Source organism: Portunus trituberculatus, chromosome 18 (assembly GCF_017591435.1).
Source record: "Portunus trituberculatus isolate SZX2019 chromosome 18, ASM1759143v1, whole genome shotgun sequence".
NCBI lineage: Eukaryota > Metazoa > Arthropoda > Malacostraca > Decapoda > Portunidae > Portunus > Portunus trituberculatus.
Window position 1 is genome coordinate 5,875,035 of NC_059272.1, and position 14,529 is coordinate 5,889,563.

The following is a 14,529-nucleotide window of genomic DNA, read 5'->3' on the forward strand; positions in this document are numbered from 1 at the left end:
CTGTCAAAAGCCTTTTTAATATCTAAATACACTGTGTTGACCCATCCATGTCTCCCCCTGTACCTCATCTATTACTCTTGCATAGAAGCTTGGTAATTTTTTATTTGTTTTACACAATTTCCCTTTTCTAAATCCAAATTGGGAGTTATTTATGACTTCATTTTCCTCCAGACATTTCACCCATTTTTCTTTGATCACAATATCACAGATCTTTCCCACAACACTAGTCAGTGACACTCGTCTATAATTAGGAGCTTAGGCTTTTTTTCCCTCCTTTGTGTATAGACAGTATATTTACTCTTTTCCATGCGCTTGGTATTTTCACCAGTTGTTCTCTACATTTTTTCATTGTTCATCCTGACACTCCATCTAGCATTTTCCCTCCTTGTGTACCACTTCCTCAGTCTTGTGTCTTTGACCTTCCAATGGTAGCTCTTCCTCTCCTCTGCTGTTCTATTTAATTTTTTTTTCATAGGCTCTTTCCCATAACTGCCTGAGTTTAACTCTCTTCATTTAGATCGCGTCTCAACCATACATTTTTATACGCTTCTTTCTTTCCTAGCCTCCAAGAGCCTGCCAGGATTTCTTCAGTGCCTGCTTGTGATCGTATTCTAATCTTAAACGGACATGTTTTTCCCTCCTCATATTTCCCCAGTCTATAGATTTCTTCAATTTCTTCACTCAATCTCCTGCCGTTTTCTTCATCATCCTTCACCTCCACCACTACTTTCAGCCTGCTTTTTCTTATATTCTCTTTCATGTCTAATTGGCGTAACTTTCCTTTAATCCAAAGATAACAATGCACTTTTTCTTTTCCACAGTGTCCCCAACCAAATTTTCATTTCCTTTAATTACCTTTGCTACCGTTTTGGTAACCTGTTCCCTTTCCTTGGCCGATTCTTCTATAATTATTTTTAAACTAACTTTCTGCTGATCCTGGTCCATCTTCCTATGATTTTGCTTTTCACTTATTTTCCTCACTTGATTTTCATTATTTTCCATTTTCTTTTTAGTAGCACAAACTTTGCTCTTCAGGTCATCATAGTTTTTCTTCAGCACCCGTGTTTGCCGTCATGATTTCATTGTCCTTTTCCACTATTTTTAGCCTAGCCATTAGTTTTTTTTTCTGTAGGTCCTCCAGGTGTATGATCCTCCTCCTCAATAGACTCACTCTTGTGTTTCGATGGTGCCTCACAATCATGGACACTTCGGGGGTGAACAGGTGTCCATTACTGTGAATTGTCCACATTGCATATGTGGAGGCCATAACAGGTACAGAAGTATGAAATATCCTTAGAAAAGTACAGTGAGTTTGTGTAGAGATATGTTCCCATACATAGAGTAAAAGAGAACAAACACATGTGGTATAATGCTAGATGTGCTAAAGCTAAGAAGAGTAAGGATGCAGCTTGGAAGAAGACAATAGGAAGCAATATAAAGAGGCATCAGCCAAGGGCAAAAAAAGAAAGTTAGAAAAAGCCCACTTGAGCGCTGGCTCTCCAAAGAGTACAAAAGTGCCAAAACCGTCAGCCAGAATTAGGGGAGCAAATGCCTCGATACCTCCCTCTTAAAAGAAGACAAGTTGTAGGAATTTGGAAATACAGATGCAGGGAGGGAGTTCCAGAGTTTACCAGTGAAAGGGATGAATGATTGAGCGTACTGGTTAACTCTTGCATTAGAGAGTTGGACAGAATAGGGATGAGAGGAAGAAGAAAGCCTTGTGCAGCGTGGCCGCAGGAGGAGGGGAGGCATGCAGTTAGCAAGATCAGTAGAACAGTTACCATGAAAATAGCGATAAAATATAGAAAGGGATGCAACATTTCGGCGGTGAGAAAGAGACTGAAGACAGTTAGTCAGAGGAGGGGAGTTGATGAGACGAAGAGCTGATTCCACCCTATCAAGCAAAGCTGTGTGACTGGAACCCCCAAACATGCGAAGAGTACTCCATACAGGGACGGATAAGGCCCTTATACAGAGTAAGCAGTTGGAGGGCGAGAAAACTGGCGGAGACGCCTCAGAACACCTAACTTCATAGAAGCTGTTTTAGCAAGAGATGAGATGTGAAGTTTCCAGTTAAGATTATGAGCAAAGGACAGACCGAGGATATTCATTGTGGAAGAGGGAGACAGTTGAGTGTCATTGAAGAAGAGGGATAGTTGTCTGGAAGGTTGTGTCGAGTTGATAGATGGAGGAATTGAGTTTTGAGGCATTGAAAACTACTAGATTTTCTCTGCCCCAATCGGAAATTTTAGAAAGATCGGAAGTCAGGCGTTCCGTGGCGTCCCGCGTGATCTGTTAATTTCCTGAAGGGTTGGACGTCTCTGAAAGAACGTGGAAAGATGTAGGGTGGTATCATCAGCGTAGGAGTGGATAGGGCAAGAAGTTTGGTTAAGAAGGTCATTAATGAATAATAGAAAGAGAGTGGGTGACAGGACAGAACCCTGAGGAACACCACTATTAATAGGTTTAGGAGAAGAACAGTAGCCGTCTACCACAGCAGCAATAGAGCGGTCGGAAAGGAAACTTGAGATAAAGTTGCAGAGAGAAGGATAGAAGCCGTAAGAGGGCAGTTTTGAAATCAAAGCTTTATGCCAGACTCTATCAAAAGCTTTTGATATGTCTAACGCAACAGCAAAAGTTTCACCGAAATCTCTAAAAGAGGATGACCAAGACTCAGTAAGGAAAGCCAGAAGATCACCAGTAGAGCGACCTTGACGGAAGCCATACTGGCGATCAGACAGAAGATTGTGAAGTGACAGATGTTTGAGAATCTTCCTATTCAGGATAGATTCAAAAACTTTAGACAAGCAAGAGATTAAAGCTATAGGACGGTAGTTTGAGGGGTTAGAACGGTCACCCTTTTAGGAACAGGCTGAATGTAGGCGAACTTCCAGCAGGAAGGAAAGGTAGAAGTCGATAGACAAAGTTGGAAGAGTTTGGCCAGGCAAGGTGCAAGCACAGAAGCACAGTTTTTGAGAACAATAGGAGGGACCCCATCAGGTCCATAAGCCTTCCGAGGGTTTAGGCCAGCAAGGGCATGGAAAACATCATTACGAAGAATTTTGATTGTAGACATGAAATAGTCAGAGGGAGGAGGAGAGGAGGACAAGCCCAGAATCGTCCAAGGTGGAGTTGTGAGCAAAGGTTTGAGAAAAGAGTTCAGCTTTAGAGACAGAAGAGATGGCAGTGGTGCCATCAGGATGAAATAAAGGAGGAAAGATGAAGAAGTGAAGTTATTTGAGATGTTTTTGGCTAGATGCCAGAAGTCACGAGGAGAGTTTGAGTTTGAAAGATTTTGACATTTCCTATTTATGAAAGAGTGTTTGGCAAGTTGAAGAACAGACTTGGCATGATTCCGGGCAGAGATATAAAGTGCATGAGATTCAGGAGATGGAAGGCTCAAGTACCTTTTGTGGGCAACCTCTATCATGTATAGCACGAGAACAGGCTGAGTTAAACCAAGGTTTAGAAGGTTTAGGTTGAGAAAAGAATGAGGAATGTACGCCTCCATGCCAGATACTAACACCTCTGTTATGCGTTCAGCACAAAGAGATGGGTCTCTGACACGGAAGCAATAATCATTCCAGGAAAATCAGCATAATACCTCCTCAGGTCCCCCAACTGGCAGAGGCAAAACGCCAGAGGCACCTTCGCTTTGGGGATCCTGCGGAGGGATTGGAAAAATAGGACAAGATACAGAAATGAGATTGTGATCGGAGGAGCCCAACGGAGATGAAAGGGTGACAGCATAAGCAGAAGGGTTAGAGGTGAGGAAGAGATCAAGAATGTTGGGCGTGTCTCCAAGACGGTCAGGAATACGAGTAGGGTGTTGCACCAGTTGCTCTAGGTCATGGAGGATAGCAAAGTTGAAGGCTAGTTCACCAGGGTGGTCAGTGAAGGGAGAGGAAAGCCAAAGCTGGTGGTGAACATTGAAATCTCCAAGAATGGAAATCTCAGCGAAAGGGTAGAGGGACAGAATGTGCTCCACTTTAGAAGTTAAGTAGTCGAAGAAATTACTATAGTCAGAAGAGTTAGGGAGAGATAAACAGCACAGATGAATTTAGTTTGAGAGTGACTGTTAAGTCGTAGCCAGATGGTGGAAAATTCGGAAGACTCAAGAGCGTGGGCACGAGAGCAAGTTAAGTCGTTGCGTACATAGACGCAACATCCAGCTTTGGAATGAAAATGAGAATAGAGAAAGTAGGAGGGAACAGAGAAGGGCTACTGTCAGTTGCCTCAGACAGCTGTGTTTCGGTGAGGAAAAGAAGATGAGGTTTAGTAGAGGAGAGGTGGTGTTCCACAGATTGAAAATTAGATCTAAGACCGCGAATGTTGCAGAAGTTAATGTAGAAAAAGTTGAGGGAGGTGTCAAGGCATTTGTGGTCTTCAACAGGAGAGGTGTCCGACCTGGGGACATTTTGGTCCCTCCCAGAGGGGACTCTGAGGCGTTGTTTATTTTGGGTCCCATTTTTCTTTTAAATTTTGATTTGGAGTGAAGGGTGTATGTGTGGTAAGTGCATGTAGTTTTGTGTGAAGCAGGAGAGCTGTCTTTAGAGGGTAGGCTGTGACTACCCCCTTGAGTTGTGAGACACAAAGGGAAACATTCAATGAGATCACAACTAGCTTTAATGGAAGGTTCACAGCACCTCCTGAACTAGTGCTATTAGATCTCACTGGGAGTAAGTTATTGTTTCGGTAGGTGTCTACTACCTCCTCCTAGGAGGTAGATACACAAATTTGTTTTGCAGATGATGCAAAACTGTTGAGAGTAATAAAGAGGAATGAGGACTGTATGAAATTACAAAAAGATATTGATAAGGTCTGGGAGTGGAGCCAGAAGTGGAAATCAGAATTTAATGCTAAGAAATGCCATTTGATTGAAATGGGTAAAAGTAATAGAAGACACACATAGGAATACAAAATGGGAGAAAGAGATTACTGTATAATGAAGAGGAAGGAAGAGAAAGAACTGGGAGTAGGTTATGGAAGATATCCTGACCCCAGAAAGACACATAAATGGGTTATTTACTTCAACATATAGCATGCTAACAAATATCAGGGTCTCTTTTAATTACACGGATAAGATTACGATGAAAAAAATTCTAACCACTATGATAAGACACAGACTTGAATATGCAACAGTGGTGTGATCTCTATATTGAAAAAGGATATCAAGAAATTATAAATAATTCAAAGAACAACTACAAAGATGGTGCCATAGATGAAGGACCTTATCTATGAAGAAAGGCTTAAGGAAATGGGACTACCAACTTTGAAAGATAGACATGAGAGAGAGATCTAATAACAATTTATTAAATATTAAAACTCATTGAAAAGATAGACAGACAAGACCAAGTGTCGCTGACAGAAGATGGAGATAGATGGACGAGAGAACATTCCAAGATCATGAAGAGTCAGTGTTTAAGGAAAATTAAAAAGTTTCTTTTCCACATAGAACAGTGGATATCAGAAACGGCTTGAGTAAAAAGATTGTAGCAGCAGAAAATGTGCTTATATTTAAGGAAAGATTGGATAAAAATAGATATGGAAACAGGTCACTATGAGCTCCACTAGAAACCTGTAATATACAACTAGATAAGTACAAGGTAAATACAGACCAAATAGCAAAAATTATACATGAGATGTGTGATATCAATTATTAGAATTGATTGAATTTTTAAGGAACATAAATCAAGAGGGAATATTGAAGTGCCATGAGAAATATAACAAAGAAGATAAAGGCAAGTTCATACAGTTAGTGTTCACTTATTATGACAGGAAATAATTGATTCAAACTTAATCAGGTTAGGTTAGAAAAAAAAGGACAAACCATGAATTGAGTACTCAGCAGTCTAGGTGTTTGTGTAGTGTGAATAGGCAGTTTGAAGAGAGCTTCAGGGAAATTAGTGATTATTGATGATGAGTATGTAATAAAAAGGAACATGTACAAGTAGACCTATTCTATTAGCCTCATGTTTTTCCAAAAAAAATATTGTTATTTAGTTTCAAGAAGTACTAAATTTCTTCACAGGTGCATTTGGATACTTTGAAGTCACCCATGACATCTCACAGTATACTAAATCCAAGATCTTCAGTGAGATTGGCAAACGCACACCTTTGGCTATTCGATTCTCCACTGTAGGTGGGGAGAGTGGATCTGCAGATACTGCCAGGTGAGTTATGAAGCCACTTGTGTTGGAAGATCTAATGTTAGCTTCAAATAATCATTTATCTTCAGCTTCAGTTTTTCCTTTCAATCCCAGGTGCAGAGTTTTATAAACCTTCTTTTTCACTACTTCAATTGTCATGATCAGTAGTTTTTATCACTTGACATAAGTCCTAAAGGGAGTATCACACTGGCCTATGATACGGAACGAGGAACATCTGCTCCAGAGAGCTGGAACTTTTCTGAGATTAGCAGAGCAAAGTTGGGATGGCTTCATATCCATTCTAGTTCTCTGTATGCTATCCCAGATGAAATAAATGTATGTCATGTCGATAATTTGGGCTCATGGCACCATCCCTGACTCCAAAAGTTGCCGTCGCGCAGCTCTCAGTTCTTCTCTAATTTCCTTTTTTCTTTTTTTTTTTTTCAATAATAGGAAGTGAAAGTGCAATTCCAGCACAAAGCACAGGTTGAGATACAAGCGGCATGGTTTTGTTCTCGTTTGTTTTGGTTAGGCTTGGTCTTGGTTGGTGGGCCGTTTACCTAGCATAGCAAGAATGTGGCCAGCTTGTGTGTGATAATATTCCTGATTTCGCACCAAGAACCATGGCCCGTTTTCCACATATCATAGGCTAGTGTGATACTCCCTTAAATTATCTTTCTCCATTCTTTGTGTTACCTTTCAATTCCCTTTGAGTGCATAATGATCTCCCACAACTTTTCATCCATATTATAGTACTGACTTATGTTATAGGGTAATCATCATGAGTAATTCCATCTTACAAGTTGCTTGATTTTCATTTTCCTTTATCATAAATGTTACATTTTCAATCCCTCAAATGCAGAGTATTCCCATACAACTCATCATCTTTATCACAATGCTGACTCATGCCTCTACATTCATTCTTGCAGGGATCCTCGAGGTTTTGCTGTGAAATTTTATACTGAAGAAGGTAATTGGGATCTGGTAGGCAACAACACTCCCATCTTCTTTATCAGGGATCCTGTTCTCTTCCCTTCCTTCATCCACACCCAAAAGAGGAACCCAGCTACTCATCTTAAGGTGATTGTTATTTGTATTGTATTCTTTCGTAGACCCATTATTATTATCATTATTATTGTACAGACATTGGCTCCATCAAAGTGTACAGGAAACCAACAAATAAAGATGGCTACATGCACTACCTCAGTGAGCACGATACTCAGACAAAAAGGAGTATAGTAATTGGGTTTTTTCTGTGTTTGCTGTGTATGCAATGATGTTTATATAGAGGGGAAAGTTCAGCATATAATTAACATGTTCACCAAGCTGGGATACCCGAAGGGCCTCTCAGCAGACGTGAAGGACAAGGTGCTCAGGATCCTGGCAAGGAGGGACAGAGAGAGCAAAAGAAATATCTTATCCTCCCAGAATGCAAGGTAACAGGTGCTGGGTGCAGCCCTCCACAGCGCTGATTATTGTGTGGTGGTCAGATCGATGAGTTACTTCATTCAAAGCAGAGGTTCAGCCCTGACAGTGTAGTTTATGAGATACTGTTTGGAGGATGCAACTTCAGCTACTACAGAGAGACAAGCTAGGGCTTGGTTACCAGGGTGAAAGAGCTCCATGCCAACGTGAGGCATGACCTCACACCTCGTGCCCTGGTGAACCATGTAGATAAGGCAGGGTATCTGCCCAACTGGAAGGGTACCAGAGTCTTACATCGTGACCTGTGCAAGAAAAGGAAAGTGCTAGAGGTGTTGTACATCAGTAGGAACAAAAACTTAAACAAGAGGTCAGGAGATGTCATGTGAGCAGATCCTGCTACAGCACCCTGCCCCACAGGGACCAATCAACAACCTGATTTTGGGTTTGACAGTGCACTGTGAGTCCCCACCATCCCAATATAAGGTGAATCTGGACCAGAGCAAACTCAGTTCCCCAGAAGAAGCTGTAGGTGAAATTCACAATCAATCACAAGGGGCATATGCTGTGGGGTGTGTTGCCTCTCCAACCCTATGGCACCACTCCAGACAGGTCATGCCTCACAAGTCTCCATGCAGGCTCCCTTTCCATGCCAAGTAACTCCAAGTAAGAGGTATCGACTTGCCACAGCCATGAGTTCTGTGGTCATCCCCTTGGCCGCCTCCATGCTGGGTTGAAACTAGTCGGGAATAAACTCAACTCATTACACCTGTATTTACCTAGTTATATTATATAGGGGTCGAGCAGAGCTCATAGTGTCCTGTCTTCATATCTCCACATATCTAATTTTCTTTAAAGCTATGCACAATATGTGGTGCAACAACTTCATCATTTAAGGCATTCCACTTTTCCACGGTTCTGTGTGTTTCCTTCCACCTCCCCATCCGTTATTATTATTGTTACTGTTATTATTATTATTATTATTATTATTATTATTATTTATTGTTATTATTGTTATAGTTATTAATACTATTATTATTATTATTACTATGTTTTTTGCAAATTTTTATGCATCTGCAGTCTCTTTTGACAACTGTTTAGGAGCCGCCGTGGTACAGTGGAACCATGCGTGCTTTGGGGTCTGAGGGTCTCCAAGCGCACGGGTTCGAATCCTGTCCACGGTCCGAGTGTAGGTTGGGCTTCCTCACTCGGGGCAACGGTTTTCTAGCGGGTGGGTTTTGAGATTGGAGGTACCCCAAAAAGTATCCCCTTTAGCCCATAAATTCCCGTGAAAAGCCCACATGGTAAAAATAAAAAAAAAAAAACTTTGTATATTATGAATAAGTATAATTTTGCTACAGATTATCTTGATTATGTATCATTTGCCAACTTCATACCTTTGCCAACAAGATCACCTTCCAAAGTATCCAATTCTCCTCTTAAATAACTTATGTTACGTAGACTCATGAAATTTTACATGAATTATTTAATTTGCTTTCCAGACATTCAACTCCTTGCTGTATCAATATCCTTATGCCACAACTGATATATATATATATATATATATATATATATATATATATATATATATATATATATATATATATATATATTAATGTACATAAATTTATCTTTTTTTATTGTGAATATTCACTTGTTTGCTGACATCAATATGAATTTTGACAGGATGCAGACATGTTCTGGGATTTCATCACTCTGCGTCCAGAAACAACACATCAAGTGTCATTCCTCTTCTCTGATCGTGGTATCCCAGATGGCTACCGGCACATGAATGGTTATGGGTCTCACACCTTCAAGTTGGTAAACAAAGAAGGGAACCCTGTATACTGCAAGTTCCACTACAAGACTGACCAAGGCATCAAGTAAGGACATTTTTGCACATATGCCATTATCTTCTTTTCAAGTTTACTGATTAACCCCTTCAATACTGATTCTCCTCTCTGCACCCGCTTATCCCCTTCCTCCACACTGATGTTGTGCTAGTGATGGTGAAGGCACTGTCTTATCACCAGAATTAAACTCTTGATTCACACTTTCCTCTTTCTTGACTTCAGGATTGCTTTTGGACAGGTATTTCTCATCGCTGTCACATGTACTAATATCTGTTTGAGTACTTTTATTGTGAGAATCCTCAAACTTAGTCTCCAGGGCATCATCACAGTCTGAGTCAGTAGTGCTTTATCTAGACATCCTCCTCCCCATCATAACATCTATTCATCCATCAGCTCCCTCACCACCACAACAACTATCAACCAGCTCACTGAAACACTTGCTCATTGCTCACCTGCTACCTCCAGTAATAAAATAACATTTGGTCTTCCTGTACTTTTCCATGTAGTCTTTTCATTTTATAACTGTAAAGATTATTTTTGAGAGCTTTTTTTATGCTGATAATTGCACACTAGGGATATGACTGCTAGAACCCTATTACTCAATTTATGTGTTACTAGAGATGATAAATAAATATTTTAGGGATAGCATCAACATAAAATGGATTTTAGTACTTTGCAGGAGCCTTTGGAACATAAGCCTGTGATTAACTGGGGATTTATTGTACATATACCTCTGTTGTATGCATGTACAAGTGGGGGTGCCCACAGTAGACAGCAATGTGAAGTGGTGGGATCATTCAATGGCATTATATATCTGTGTAGCACAGCATGTAGCACTAAGTAGTCCAGTGTGGTCCAAGGGCAAGCAAACACTTTTAACATACAGCTGTGTATTGCTACAAGGCAGAGTACAGAACACAGAGGCTGAGATGAACAAGAGAGATGCAGCAGTCCTTTCTTTACAAAGCCAGCCAGCAACTAAGGGGACCCCACACCAGTCCAATGGGTGCAGGAAATTCACCTCACACGATGCAGTGTATACAAGCATGGTATACATAAAATATAAAAACATACATATCAATGTGCAAATGAATATACATAAATATAATGTAAAATAATAATAGTAATACCAGTAAACATATGAGGGGCCACCACCACATCACTCAGCCACGTGAAATGAAGGCGGCCATGCTGAGGAAACAGACACCTGAAAAGAAGTTAAATATAAAGACAATTGGAGATGTTGAAAATACATATAACTGAAGACGTAAAAAAATCTACTACTATAGAGACTGGAAAATACAGACATTATAAATAGATAATACTGACAGCCAAGATGTTGAAAAATGCAGACAACTGGAGATGTCGAAAAATATACACAAAAGTGTAGACATCAGAAATACAGGCATGGGAAATATATAACCATGATGTCAAAAAATACCGCCATTGTAAGTAGATAACTAAGATGTCAAAAATACAAGGAACTAAGATGTTGAAAATACTGAGGGCAAAGTCATCAAAAGATACAGACAACATAGGCGTCAAAAAATGGTGACAAGATATGAATACACTCGACCCTTGTTTATTTGGACCTCGTTTATCCAGTTTTCGGTTATCCGGACAGTGTCCAGTTGATAATTTAATAATTTGAGTCCAGACAGCCAGCAAATGAATTCAGACAATGCGCACCTCGCACACTTCCAGAGACAACAAATAGATGGCAGCGACGCTGCGGCAGGTGGTTGTAAACAAGTCTAGCCGATGCTAGTGAATATTGGTGTATTGTCCGGTATAAGTGAGCAAGTTTGTGCATTTTTCAGTACCTTAGAACTCTTAATTATGTCTCCCAAGGATGTTTGTTAGGCATAAGTGAGTGGCTCTAGTTGTGACTTTAAAGATAGAATTAATAAGAAAATTAGAGAAGGAAGCTAGTGATACAAGTGTTTGTGAGGAGTATGGTATGGCCAAGCAAACTGTGGCAGACTTTAGTAAATCAAAAGATAAGCTGGTAGAATATTCTGCCAAATATTGTGAGGATGCATCATCAAGTAAAAGTGGTAAAGGTGCACCAAGAAAAAGTGTAGGGAGTGGAAAAGATGTTGCATTAGATGCCACCTTTATGAAGTGGTATGTGCAGCAGCTAGAAAGCTGAAATAGAAATTGATATAGAGAATTTCAAGGGGAACGATGGGTGGCTGTAGCGATTCCACAATTGAAACACTTTTTAATGCTACTGTGCAGGGTGAAGCTAGCGATGTGGATACAACCAGCATCACATGGCATGGCTGCATGTTGTGGTAGCATATTCATTGTACTTCTTGTCTATGAAGTTTTTTTTGTGCACTCGGTTATTACCATATATTACAGCCTATAAGTCAAGTTTTTAAGGTCTTTTTTTTTTATGGTCAAAACTTGTGGTCAACGTATGGAGTAGATATAAAATAGCAACCTTCAAATTTATTTGCACCAGTAACATCAACAAATGGGAAAACTACTACTGGACATGGCCTAAGGGCTGTGTTTACATGTTATTCTAGTAGGACGTGGTAAACACCAGAAACTGCTACTGATGAGAACTATACATACTGACACTCTGTAGTAAGTAGGAAGAATAATGTAATGTAGTTTATTACTATAGAATATTTTATTGATACAAAAGATAAAAACAATCGTTTTGTAACAAAATGACCACGGTTGACTGACCAGTGCTGCTACCTTCCACATTCCATCTGAACAGTTGTTTAGGTGCAAAATTTTAAATATAATTTTATGTTTTAAGTATTTTAGATCACTTTAGGTATTATGTTTTTAGATTTTTTATCATTAAAATATTCAATAGTAATAAACTACGGTATTTGTGTAGGTACATTGTTGTTCCTACTTACTACAAAGTGTCAGAGTGTCAGTTCCCTGCATAAAATGGCAGAGGAAGAGGCTGTCTTCCAGAACCAGGAGTCCTGTCTGGCCTCCCTGAGTCCCTTGGCTATGAAATATTCACATCATCATTGAACATATTCCTTTTGGGAGTATGTGCAGTCCCCATGAGTAGCAGTTAGTTTTGTTTCTTTTGTTCCAATGTTTGAAGCAGGACTGTAGGTTGTTGGACAGTTACCATTAGATCTTTAGAAGCAATTATTCATCTGATACAGTGGTGAAACAGGTGAGTAGAGAAAAAAAATAGTAAGAACTAACAGCTTGTTTTTGTTGAAATGCATGAAGTTGGTGGTGTTTTCAATGTTTGAATTGTTTTATTAATTTTACTGTAGATAAAACTTATTTTACAATCCATTACTTAGTGACACAGGGCGACATTGGGCCAAGCTAAGTAATAGTTTAGGAAGGTCAATTTATCTGCAAGGTAGACCTGTAGTATAACATTATATAAAGGTTGACTTGTGTGCCTTGACTTATAAGCCACAAAATATGGTACTGTTAGGTTAACTGAGATTAAGTTTATTTTGGTTTGATTGGTCAGGGAAACCAAAATAAACCAAATTTTGCGATTTCAAAAAAAAAAGTTGAAAGTGACAAAAAACCACATTTGGTAAAACAAAGGACCCGTATGCATTATCCAGACTTTTTTCTTTATTTATCCAGACTGGTGCCTGCACCATTTAGTTCGGAAAAACGAGGGTTGATTGTATATGTATAAATTGGATGTGGCAAGGCAATAAAATAAAACAGAGTAGCATTAAGTAGTCCAGTGTAGTCCAGGGGCAAGCAAACACTTCTGATGTACAGCTGTGTATTGCCACAAGGCAAAATACAGAACATAAAAGCTGAGATGAACAAGAAATGTGGCAGTCCTTTGGTTACAAAGCCAGCCAACAACTAAGGGGACGCCACACCACTCTGATGGGAGTGGGAAATACTCCTCCCACAATGTAGTGCATACAAGCATGGTATATATATAAAATATAAAAACATACATGTAAATATGCAAATGAATATACATAAATATAATGTAAAATAATAATAGTGATAATAGTAAACATGTGAGGGGCCACCACCACACAATATTGATTCTGCAGCCAAAAATTGATTCATGTATGCACATACATTCATGAAATCCAGTAATGAGGGAGTTAATGATATTCATCTGCAGCAACATTTCTGCTTAAACCACTAATTAGATTAAAGCTGTCCCTTACATGGAATGTACCATGTATATTCTTAAGACCAAATAGAAGGCCAACTTTGTAGCACACCAACAGATTTAAGAAATCTTTTATCCCCAAAAGTATATAAAGTATATTGTTTTATTACAGGATATGAGAAGTGAAATAAAAAAAATCAAGCCTCAAGAATAGCCGTATAGAGTCCTTAGTCCCTCAATATTGCTCTTATTTTACAGATGCCTTAGTGCAGAAAGAGCAGATTTCTTGGCAGGCTCTGACCCTGACTATGCTATCCGTGACCTGTACAATGCAATCAGTGAAGGCAACTATCCCTCCTACACCATGTATATCCAGGTACAGTGGTCTGTGGAACATTCTGAGCTGGACACACCCTGCCCAGAGATGCTTCATGAAATTGATTGTCACATTTATTCAATCAGGTAATGACCTATGAGCAGGCAGAGAAGTGGGAATTCAACCCATTTGACTTGACCAAGGTCTGGCCCCATGCTGATTTCCCGCTAATTCCTGTTGGTCGCATCACACTTGATCGCAATGCACAAAACTACTTTGCTGAGGTAAGTACCATGAAGGTTTCTGTTTATATGTAAGTGAATGGAAGACTTTTTGCGTAACAGAGAAATAAAGACAGTAGAGTATATCCTAGTTAAGTTGAATCTGAATTAGCCAGATATCAGACAAGTTAGACACTTTCAATGCAGTGGAACCTCGGTTCATGAACACCCCAGTGCACGAACAAATTGGTTAACAAAAAAAAGTTTTTAACAAATTTTGTCTTGGTCCATGAACAGAGTTGTTGGCTTTGGTATGAGATGGTGATGCATAGAGTGTCAGTTGTTCTCGTGGTACCACACCATAAACAGTGTTTCTTGTGGTGCTATTTTATTTATTTATTATTTTTTATATTATTATTATGTCTTCCAAGATAGTGATAATGTTGTTAAGAAGCTGAAGCATATTATAATA

General features: G+C 39.5%; 1 protein-coding gene across 1 annotated transcript in view; it reads left to right on the plus strand.

Annotated features, from left to right (window-relative positions):
- The window catches only part of LOC123505620 (catalase-like), a 58,340-nt gene that overhangs the window by 23,662 nt on the left and 20,149 nt on the right, over positions 1 to 14,529 (plus strand). The window contains exons 3-7 of the mRNA XM_045257155.1: positions 6,032 to 6,173; positions 7,079 to 7,229; positions 9,258 to 9,454; positions 13,779 to 13,896; positions 13,983 to 14,120. Of these exons, the coding sequence (XP_045113090.1) occupies positions 6,032 to 6,173; positions 7,079 to 7,229; positions 9,258 to 9,454; positions 13,779 to 13,896; positions 13,983 to 14,120 (746 nt within the window). The remainder of the gene's footprint in view (positions 1 to 6,031; positions 6,174 to 7,078; positions 7,230 to 9,257; positions 9,455 to 13,778; positions 13,897 to 13,982; positions 14,121 to 14,529) is intronic.